This window comes from Petaurus breviceps, unplaced genomic scaffold, assembly GCF_028583685.1.
Source record: "Petaurus breviceps papuanus isolate PSGF00001 unplaced genomic scaffold, PetGlider_PUasm1.0 91123, whole genome shotgun sequence".
In the NCBI taxonomy this organism is placed as follows: Eukaryota; Metazoa; Chordata; class Mammalia; order Diprotodontia; family Petauridae; genus Petaurus; species Petaurus breviceps.
In genome coordinates, this window is record NW_027187417.1 from 6,619 (window position 1) to 18,066 (window position 11,448).

Here is an 11,448-nt window from a genome sequence, read left to right on the forward strand (position 1 = left end):
TAAGGATATCCGTTTATATACATATTAATTTGAAGGTTTGTGAACTACCACATTCACTCTTTATGTGAGATTCCAGAATGTTGATATTTTCTTAATTTCTAATAATATATTTAAGGACAAAGGAAAGAAAAGATACTGAGTAAATTTTAAAGGTCTGGTAAACTTTGTTATTATGATAAGACTAATTTAATGGGGTATATTCTTGGCGTATAAAAACTAATCTCCTACCCATTGTAACACCTTTTTGACTAAGAATTTTGTGATAGCTAGAAATTCTGTGAAAACTAGGAATTTTGTGATGACTAGGAATTTAGTTTGTTATAGTACTTTGGGAATTTATGTTACTAAGAACAATTTACACCAACTTAGTTTTAATGAATTTCAATTTTAAAGGTTTATTTTTACTTTAAGGTGGAAAAGAGAGATATAAATTTTAACCTGTTTTTAAGAAGGGGAAATACTTTTAGAAAGAAATAATAAAATCTCCTGTGTGATTTTTAGAAGGCCAACTAAATTTTCATTTGCAAGATAATTTATTGCTAAATTACTCTCAGTTGTAAAGTAGAAGAGATCTTGCTGTTTCAATCTGAATTTGTAGTCATTCTATGGGCTAAGCAAGAATTAAATTAGTGTTTGAAATTATCATATATATGATTCAATTCCTGAAGTATCTCATTCTTTCAGAGTAAGGAGTAAAATCAGAGAAGGATAAACAAGCTTGTGAATCAAGGATGTAAATCTATCAAGTTGTGAGGTTAAAGGCAGGAAACTTTTGTTTTTGTTTAAGAAATAGGATTTCAGTACAGACAGTTGTTAATGAAGAGTAGTAACTTATGAGTTCTTTTGTGTTATCTTTATGGGAAATGTGATTTTACTTATGTCTGTTATTTAATCTGGAATTAGAACATAATGCAGAAATGCACGCAAACTGCTTAAGACTCACCTTAAGATGTTCCCGTTGTTTAAAGGGATTCTGAGAGCAGTAGTATTTTTCTTGACAAGTCTCTTACTGTTAGCAATGTGAGATTATGGTAAATACTTATGTGATCCTTAAGAGTTGAACTCACCTGGAGCCCTGAATACTACAACATGCAATTCAAGACTTTATGGGACTGTAATTTACTATAATTTTGAACTCTGATTACAGGAATAGTTCTCTGAATTATCATGAAGCCAAAAGCAGAATTCCATGTGCTGCAGGCTGAGAACTGCTAAAGGGGAATGTCTGTGACTGGGAAAAGTTTTGAGCACAACCTCAGACACGACATAGGTAGGATCCTTCTGACTCCATTTCTCAGTTGTGTTGTTTCCTTTCTGAAATCCCCACCTGATTAATCCTGAGCCCTGCTTTTAACATCTTCTGGCTCTAAGTTTGGCTGTCAGATATGACTTATACCTGGAATCAAACAGAGCTAAAGAAGGTTTTTTCCCCTTCTGTTATGCTATATAACATTGTCAAAATTATGTCTCTTTTTTTCTTTTATAGTAAATTTCTATACTCAAGAAGTTCTGTAAGTACAATACTAAATCTACTAAAAAATGATACTGGAACATCTGAGTTACTATAATAGGATGGTAAGTAAGGATATCTTATCATTTTAACTTCCATTTGTGGCCAAATAACAATATAGGGATAAAATCCTCTTAAGGAGGAAATGATTAGATAAAGTAATTAGGAAATATGCAATTAAATGGGATAGTAAATTTTGAAAAAAGCAACAGGACAAAATTGTTTCCTCTAGAGAGAGAGAGAGAGAGAGAGAGATAAAAGATTGGCTTCCAAAATTTATCTACTATGGAAATTCAGGCTTTAAGCATATTTTGGTAATAAGTTTCAAAACTGAATTTTTAGACATAAATTATATGGATAGTGGTAAAGAAAGTGAAGATATTTTCCCATTATTAAAGTATCTGTCTGATAATTTTAAAAGACAGAAGAGTTCATTTTAGGGTTAGCCCCTCAAGTTTTTAAAAGATTCTTATACCAAGTACAGGAATTAGGTAAGGGCAGAAACAGCAAATGATACATAAAGTGAAATTCTCTGAAGTTTCAAAATTGGAGAACCAAATTCAAGTGATTGTACTGAATTATACTAGGTCAAAATTACCTAGAGATTTCAAGATTTGAAACAAGAGAAGCAGAATTTCCTTTTAGAACTGTCCTGAGAATAAAACTTTTACTGAAGAAAGGATGTCTAGGGACCAGATAACTACATGAGACAATTGGGACCTAAAAGGTGCTTCTTAAATGGACATTGGGAATGTTAGTTAACATTGGTGATAATATGCTGCTCTGTATGGTTTATGTTTGTTTCCTTGGTTACCATGGTGACATGTAAATCTCCTTTCTCAAAACTGGTCCATTATGACCTTCTATATGGTTTAATCTGTCCCTGACTTAATGTAATTATGCAATTTTGGGAATTATGAGAAAAACTTTATTGTATTGTTTCAACCTAGCCTTGCGTGGCTGGGAAATTGGACTATCGCTATGTGTCTTTAAGTAAGTTCCTATGCTGGGCTGCTTTTCCTTAATTGTCAACTAATATGTCTTCTAAGAGGCCCTATCAGGACTTCCTGGCTACTCGCACAGCTGCCAACTTGTGGGTTTGCACTCCTGGACCATCTAAAGACTCCCCCTCTGACTGGACATTTCTTCCCACTCCCTGAAGAAAAGAGAAGTTTTCCTCATGCCTTACTTGGTCTGCAGGTGGCACCTTGGTGCAACCTTCACCAAAAGGAGGGGAATATAAACCAACTAGAGCCCCCTTCATTTGAGAAAAGCTAAAATCCTGGATTGCCCAATCAGAAAAAAGACATTTTTGAACCGCCCTGAGCTTAACCAACGCATGTTTACGTGCTCTGGCATGACAGACATGGTTTGCTTTGTTCTCTGAGTGAACCCAAGCTCTCCTGCTGGATTTGGCGGACTGGGAACATTCTTCTGCCAAGGACAGGCCCACCTGACATTTACCTTATCTTTTTATGGCCTTCCCATGTTAGAGGCACTATCTTGACACCCCCCATTTTGCAACACCCTATGTTTACTTTTGGCAGAAAGCCAGACATCCTAGGGCCACCCTACTTGTTTTGTGGAATTATAATTTTGGCAAATGAAGGACACTGGGGTCCTGAGTTGGGGATTGGGCATGCTTACTTTATGGTTATAAAAACTTCTCAAATTAACCCTTCAGGGAGTTCAGAAATATTTTCTGACTCCCTTCCATGCATAATTCTCTGGTTCAGAGAATTAATAAGCTCATATAAGCATATGCACTGACTAATTCTCTTTTGTTCCTTGATCAAACTGTCGTTTAAGGTGAACCCTATTCTGTTTGTTTACTGAGTAAGCCTTTGGTAAAGGGGAAACTTTCTGTTTGTTTCTTTGGAAAAAATGTTTGGTAAAGAGTTGACATAGTATAAGGCATTCTGAGAAAGGCTGGGGATAGGAAAGCATTCTTTGAAGGGTAAAGGCTATGGACATTAGCAGCAGGGTTTCAAACCTAGATGGGAAGGGAGATAAGTCTCTTCAGAGAAAAGATTGAAAACTGAAGAGGGGAAAGAAGGGGATGACAAGGGGGAGAAGCAGGGGCTGGGTTGGGGAAGGGAGAGAAAGAAGGAAACAAGCACGTATTATGTGCCAGAGACTATGCTAAGTTCTTTACAAATATCTCATTTAATTCTCTCATCAATCCTGAGAGGTAAGTGCAATTATGATACACATTTTACACTTGAGGAAACTGAGGCAGAAGAGGTTAAGTGACTTGTCCAGGAACACAAAGCTAGTAAGTATCTAAGGCTAGAATTGAAGTCAAGTCTTCCTGACTCCAGGCCCAGTACCCTATCCATTGTGCCACACAGCTGCCCTTAGGGGGATGAGGAGGATGGAAGAGAAGGGATAGGGCTGGATGGTGGCCCCTGGAATAGCTCTCATGTCAGTTCAGGAGCCTAGGCCAGGCAACCACTCCAAGCAGTTCTAGAGCACTTAGGTCCTGAAGGCAAGGGGCAGAGGTCTTGATATAAGGGGGATGGTGCCTTCCATAAGAATGTGGGAAGAAGGGGGAAAGGAAGTGGATAAACTAGCAGAACTAGTAGAAGGTGGGAAAGGAGGCTGGGTGCTGGAGACTGGAAATGGGGAGATAAGGGGACCCAACAGGAGGAGGGATGGAGAATGGCAAAGATAGCACCAGGCATCAGAGGGGATGGTAGCGGCAATCTGGAGGGAGAGGAGATGACTGAGCAGCCCCAGGGTGTGGGCTCCCCCCAGTGGCAGACCCTGGGATGGGCAGGCTGGGCTGTGGCCATGGATCCCAGGGGAAGGTCTCACCCTCTGCTGCCTGCACTGGAGGTTCGGCGTTGCAGCAGGGAGCCTGAGCCGCGGTGGCGGTCATGGGAACGCATGATAGCTTCGTGCTTGTGCTTAAGCTCCAGCAGCTTGGCTCGCATCTCTTCATCCCCACACACATCTAGGGGAACAGCAAAAAGTCCCTGATCCATGAGTCTGGCATCTTTCCCTTGACAGTGCCCTTGGTGCCCTAACAGACTCCTGGGGGAGCTCACTCACCCAGGGGCGTCTCATCCAGCAGCGACTTCCCATTCAGATCAGCTCCATGGGCCACCAGCAGCTCCACTAAATGTACCTGTGAGCACAAGCCAAGCTGCCCCTGACACTGCCCTCATGGAGCTGGGCTTGGAGACCTACTCTGGGGAGTGGAAAGAGGTGGGACAGTGGGGGGCTTGGGGCCATGGAATACTCTTTCGATACATAAAGGGGTAAGAGAGTGGGAAGTGGGAGCTGGAAACCATGGTGGAGTCCTGCCCTGATCTCCCTTCCCTACTCACCTGGCCCCAGCAGGCTGCAGCATGCAGTGGCTCCCAGCCATCTTGGTCCTTGGCTTTCAAGTTGGCCTTGTGCTCCAGCAACAGCTCAGCTGCCTCCAGGTAGCCATTGGCTGAGGCAATGTGCAACTAGGGGTGGGAGCCTGGGCTGAGGAAGTCCCATCAGCCCAGGGAGGGACGAATTTCCCCTCTCCAGTATATCCATTTCTGCCCCCTTTCCTGCAACATCATTGCCCTAAAGAGTGAAGGAAGCCTGGGAGGTCTCCTTTCCTCAGAGTACTCAGGCGCAGACTGAGCAGAGACCCTAAGTCCAATTCCAAGTGGTCCTCAAACAAGTCAGAGACACACAAAACGTGGCTCCGTCTCTCTTCACCTCTTTGGTCCTTACCAGCCCCACAAAGGGACCAGATGAGTGTAGGCCCATGGCCCTGGCCCTTACCAGTGTGGCCCCATGATCCTGGGGAGCATTGAGGTCAGCCCCAGCCTGTAGCAGGCTCCGGATATCTTCCACCATGTGTAGCTCTGGTACTCCCCGTGCCTCCTCGATACTCTCCTGAGTGATGCCTAGGGAATATTGAGCTCAGGGTTGCTCTAGAACCTACCATCCCCACCAGTTCCATCACCCCAAATTATTCCTATGTTCATGCCAGGGCATGAAGGATTCCTAAGGTGACTTTTGTTTAATACAACCTTGACCACCCTAGACAAGCATTTCCACTCACCTTGCTCAGCCATAGCTGTCTCAATGGAGTCCAAAGTCAGCTCATCCTCACACAGGTCATAAGGCATGTTCCCATCCGTGTTGATGGCCAGGAGATTGGCACCACTGCAAAGGGATGGGAGAGCTCTCCAGTCTGACCCTCTAATCCTGAGTTTTCCTTCCTGAAGAGCTAGGCAGGAAGAGTGCCATCTATCCCTTTTATACAAGCTGCTCTGGAGATCACTGTACCCAGCTTGTTTTCAGGTGAGGATAATCCTAGCCAAAGTCATGGATCTCAAGCCTGACTTTCTCCTGACTACCCCACCATCCAACTACCCTGCACCCAGACCAAATCAACCTCAGTGCTCTTATGGTTACAGGTTGTGGAAGTGGTAAACAGTCAATCAAGCTGTTCCTACCACATGGGGTTCTCTCCTGGTCACACTTCTCCCCAAAATCCACATTGTACAGGTCCACTCAGATCTGGCTGGAGTCTTCTCCAGAGAGGTACTGATTTGAGAGAACAGCATTCTCTGATTGGTCCTCAGTTCCACGAGTGAATCCCTTGCAAGGTAGCTGGTTGACCTTGCAAAAGCTGTAGTGGCTGTACATCTAGGACCTGGTCTAGCACCACAAGCTCCACCTCATTATGAGATTCAGGGTGGAGACAGTAAGGGGTCAGTAAAGGTTGGCTTTGGGCCCCAAAGGGAGGTGAGGCCCTGGAGAGAGAACACAGTTAGGTGGCAAAGAGTATAGAGAAATGGACTTGAAATCAGGAAGATGTGAGTTCAAATGCCGCTTAAGAGAAGTGACCTTTGGGCAAGTCACTTAACTCCTGTTTGCTTTGGTTTCCCCAACTGTAAAATGGGGATGATATCAAGTATCTACCTCACTGGGCTGTTGTGAAAATCAAATGTGATAATATTTGTAAAGTGCTTTTCAAACCTTTAAGTATTATATAAGAAGCTATTACTATTATTTCCAGAAGGGATGGTTCTGGTTTCTGTCTGAAGCAGTACTTGCTAGAAGCAAGGCTGCTGCCTGAGAAACATTACCCACAGTTGTTTTCCAAGGAAGCCCTGGAGGATTCTGACTGTTGCTGCTCCCACAGGAAGGTGGGCTGCTTCCTGGGGGGGGGGGGGGCTGCAGCTGTTGGGCCAAGGCCTGGCTCAGTTTCTGTGTCTTGTGGGCCAGGTGTTGGCCGGCCTGGTAGCATGAGTTTCTATCCAGACCTGCTGGAAGCCTGTGTCTCCTGCAAGTGGAGCCCACTCAATGTCTATCCTAACCAGATGAAGACCCCTTTAACTTATCTCCCTACAACCTTTGTTCTTACTCTATTGGCTGTGCACCCTTCCAGGGGACTGGTTCCCAATGACATTAGGTCCAGGTTAGTGAACAGCCATCAAAAAGACAGAGGCTTAGCCCCAAACATTCCTCTTAGTTGCATTTGGCTGGCAGATGTGCAAGCCAGAAACCTGGGGCTCAGGTTACCTGTGGACTATCTTCCCATTAAACATTTACATCAGGACTACCTGGCTACCTGCCTGCCCATCCCTCCACCTGACCCAGTGGGAGTAGTTGCTTGCTGATTCCTAGGGGCAGGGTAAGGGTAAGTAGTTCAAGAAAAAGATAAGACCAGCCTGGTGAGGCCAGGGGCTGGAGTAAGTTTTGAATTTTTTTTTGTAAACACTGGGGACTGATGTCCTGACCCTAAAAGCAACCAATCCCAAAGGAAAGTAGCAGACCAAAGACATTAGTCCCTGGACAATAACCCAATAAGGAAGAACACTAAAAAGCAACAAAGAGAACCAGAGTACTCATCTGTAGGGTAGACCGATGAGTGACAAGAATCCAGGACAACTGGAGCGGCTAGGTGGCACAGTGAATAGAACACTGGCCCTGGAGTCAGGAGGACCTGAGTTTGGATCCACCCTCAAGACACTTGACACACTTACTAACTGTGTGACTTTGGGCAGGTCACTTAACTCCAATTGCCCTCCAAAAAGCCAAAAAAAGAAAAAATAGAATCCATGACAAATACCCACAACAGACATTCCTATGTAGGATAACACTATCATAGAATATAAGAGCTATATGGGACTTCAGAGGGTACATACTCTTACTTGAACCATGTATTTTCTCTATAATACCAGTGATGGAGAACTCCTGGCTTATGAGAAGGCAGAACCTTCCACTTTTTTTGGACAGCTCTAAATATAAGGGATATGTTCTCCTTTCACTTAATACTCCTAGTTTTGCTTTCTGAGGCCAAGAACAAGTTTAATCCTTCCATACAATAATCCTTCAGACAGAAGTATGTTGCCCCTAAATCTTTCCATCTCCAAGCTACACACAAGCAGGTACATTGAGTTTCAAGTCCTCTTACCATGCTGATTTCTCTCCTCTGAATACTTCAGCTTGTCCTTTCTAAAACCTGATGCCCCAAACTGGATTCACAATGCTTCTCCTGTCTAATCTGGGCAGTCTGCATGGGACATTCGTTAATGCCATTTAATGGACTGGTAGCCACTTCCCATCACTGGCTCACATTGGGCTTGCTGACTCACAAACTCCCAAGATCCCTTCCACAGAATCACAGAATTTCAAACCTTGAAGGTCATCAAGGCCAAGATATACCCTGCAAGGAATCCCCATTAAAGCAACACAAGAAGCCATAATCCAGCCTTTTTATGAAGACTTCTCATGCAGATAAAAAGAACTCCACAGACACATCCCCTTTATTCTATATTTGTGCAATCAACAGTCTCCCTTCTCAAACAATCCTGAAACCCTCTGCAATTTCCTTGTCAATTTCACTTTTGCCCCAAATCACATCATCCTTATTGGAGGATATATCTAACACTTGAATGTAAACTCCTTAAAAGTAAGGCCTGTTCTTATAACTATATGATTAAAGTATGGTAGCAAAAACAGAAGGCTTTGTGGGTACAGGGAGTGTTTTCACTACTGCTACAGACTGAGGGCAAAGGCTTCAGAAGAGAAAGGTAGATTTGGGAAGTGAACAGCTAATTCCAAAGATAATATCTAAAGAAAGGATTTACAATGCTGGACCACAGCTAAAAATACAGGAGTGATATTCTCTTGCCTACGGATGTAGTGTATGTAACAAGGGCTGTTAAGAATACACACACACACATATATATACAAATATATGTATGTATGTATGTATGTCCATAATATGAAAATGTTTTTCATGACTTCATAGATAGAAAGAGTACCATATTTGGGGTGGCTAGGTGGCACAATGAATAGAGCACCGGCCCTGGAGTCAAGAGGACCCGAGTTCAAATCCAGCCTCAGACACTTCACACTTACTAGCCATGTGACCTTGGGCAAGTCACTTAAACCCAAATGTCCTGCCTTCCCCCTCAAAAAAAACAAGTACCATATTTCTTGCCTTCTCAATGGGTGGGGGGGGGAGAGGGAAAGAGAATTTGAAACTGAAAATGATTTTTTTTAATTCTGAAATCAACAGAATAAAGGCTAAGTGAAAGCTCAGTCCCATTCCCCCCTAAAAAAATTTTAAGAATGTATACACCTAGAGTTTTGCAAATCAAATCAAAGGACTTTCATAGTCAAAATCTAGAAGTCACACAACAAGAGGAAACCACAACAAAGAAAAAAATACAACAATCACTGAAAAAAAGCATCAGTTCAAGTATTAAGGAACTCAGGGTCATACATGACTTGGAAGCTTTTTATTAAAAACCAGAGATCTTGGTATACAATGTTCTAAAAGACAAAAGGTACAGGACTAAAACAACAAATAACTTATACTGCTAAGCTGAGTATAATCCTACAAAGGAAAAATGGATCATTAATGGAACAGAGGACTCATGTATTCTGATAAAAAAAAAAAAACAGAGTTGAGGTAGGAATTTAGAAATACAAGAGTCCAATGAAACTAGAAAGGTAAAATTTATTTGAGCAACTGGAAGATAAAGTATGTATGAGACTAAATGTCTCTAAAGGGTACTGAGAGGATTTCCAGCCAAGATGTCCACCTGGAGGGAAGGCAAGCTGCCTAGGTCTGACATACCTGGAAAAACCCTAAAGTTTGTACCAGTCCAAATAATGATAAAGCAATTCAATGAGAAAATAGGGTAAACGATATCTACCTCCTTAGAACTGCACAAAAGATCAGATAGCAGTCCAGGAACAAGCAAGAACCTGCTCCCTTCCTCCTTGCTCTACCCCATTCCTCCCCTGCCAAAAAAAAAAAAAAATAAAACCAACCCCAGTGCCTTTCATAACAAGCAGAGACAGGACATGTAGAGCCTGAAAATTTCTGTGTCTTGGAGCAGCAAGAATAGACCCACCTACCCTCCCCAAAGAAGCCCCACAATGCTCAGAAATGCCCAGGGAGTCTCAGAAGACATCGATCAGTGCAGTGCTGCCCAGTGTGGTACAGCAGTGTTCACAAGGGGACAACCCCAACCCAGGGACTTTGAGGTCCCTAACACTCTGAGATACCAGAGAGGCCCCTGAAGATCCAAAATTTAACCTCAAAGATCCAGGGTGGGAGGGGGTCTAAACCTAGGAGGCAGAGGTCTGCCATAACAGAAAGTAGAGTCTGTTACTGGTACAATGCTGAAATTAAGGAACCGAAACTTGAAAGCTAAGTCAAAGAAAAGACCCATAAATATCAATAATTAATGTAAATCTGATTCCATATCAACCACAAGGGAAAAATGGTTTCCATAAGGACTATATGAATACTTAGATGAAATGAACAAAGAGATAAAAAATAAAACAAATGCCCCGGAGAAAATAAATGGCAGGAGAATAAGTAGAAAAGAAGGTGGTAAATTTAATCCAAGAAAGGGAATCCCTGAAAACAAGCACAGAACAAACAGAAATGAGCAACTCTATGGGACAGTAAGAAATACTGGAACAAAATCAAAAGGTTGAAAATAATGGAAGAAAATTTAAGTATCTGATAGCAAAAACAATAGATCACAAAACAAGTCAAGGAGAGAGATTAGGAAACACTGGACTTCCTGGAAAAGGTGATTTTTAAAAATCTAGGCACTGTATTTCAAGAAACCATAACTGAAAGTTTCCCAGATCTATTAGAAGCAAAGAACAAAGTAAAGAAAGAATCTACCAATTTTACCTCCTGATAGGCACACCAAAAGGAATAGGCCAGAAATGATATAACCAAAATCTTGAATTCTGACATCAAAGAAAAAAAAATATAGCAAGGATCCAGAAAGAACCAATTCAAGTACCAAGGAATTACAATCAAGTTCTCAAAAGAACTGGCAGCTTCTACTGAAGTAGGGTCACGAAGAGTAGGACATGACTGAAATGACTGAACAACAATACTTTATTTCCTCCCTGTGCAATCTAGTGATACCAGCCTCCTTACTGTTACAAAAATAAGACAACTCTGTCACCCCACTCTGAGCATTTTCTGTTTCCTATGCCTGGAATGCTCTCTATCCTCATGGTTTACTCCTGGCTTCCTTCAAGTTCCAAATAAAATAGAACCTTCCATTGGAAGCCTTTCCTGATCCCCCTTAATGACTCCCCTTCTGCTCATCTATTATTAGTCATGTGTTTGTGTATAATGTATGTAGTTTTTGCATGCTGGCTCCTACAATAGCCTGCTGAGTCCTTGAGGACAGGGATTTGGTGGGGGGTAGGGTCTTTCATTTTATCTCCAGTACCATGCCTGGCAGAGGGTAGGTACATAACAAATGTCTATTGACTAACACTCTCTGGGTATAGTTGTTCAACTAGTTCTGAATCCAGCTGTTGGTACTACCATCCCATCTATACATTTCACCATTTTCTTCATAAGTGAAGGACTTTGCCTGTGTTGAAATATAGACGCGCTATATCCACAGCATTAATCTCTAAGATAATGGTCTAGTATCTCCATC

At 42.3% G+C, this 11,448-nt stretch overlaps 1 protein-coding gene across 1 annotated transcript; it reads right to left on the minus strand.

Annotated features, from left to right (window-relative positions):
• Positions 1-4,147: 4,147 nt before the first annotated feature.
• Positions 4,148-5,752, minus strand: LOC138154676 (protein phosphatase 1 regulatory subunit 16A-like). Its single transcript, XM_069079644.1, has 5 exons — positions 5,562-5,752; positions 5,279-5,403; positions 4,843-4,968; positions 4,565-4,640; positions 4,148-4,466 (listed from the first exon to the last, which is right to left on the minus strand). Exons 1-5 carry the CDS (start codon positions 5,626-5,628, stop codon positions 4,324-4,326), a joined length of 537 nt encoding a protein of 178 aa, XP_068935745.1. The 5' UTR covers positions 5,629-5,752; the 3' UTR covers positions 4,148-4,323.
• Between the last annotated feature and the right edge of the window lie 5,696 nt (positions 5,753-11,448).

Bases quoted from the DNA above. Each gene is read 5' to 3' on its own strand.
- LOC138154676 (XM_069079644.1), bottom strand. From the start codon at position 5,628: ATGCCTTATGACCTGTGTGAGGATGAGCTGACTTTGGACTCCATTGAG. The intron at 5,404-5,561 runs GTGAGTGGAAAT...AATATTCCCTAG, and splicing joins GACAGCTATGGCTGAGCAAG to GCATCACTCAGGAGAGTATC. The intron at 4,641-4,842 runs GTGAGTAGGGAA...TTGTGCTCACAG, and splicing joins CTGCAGCCTGCTGGGGCCAG to GTACATTTAGTGGAGCTGCT.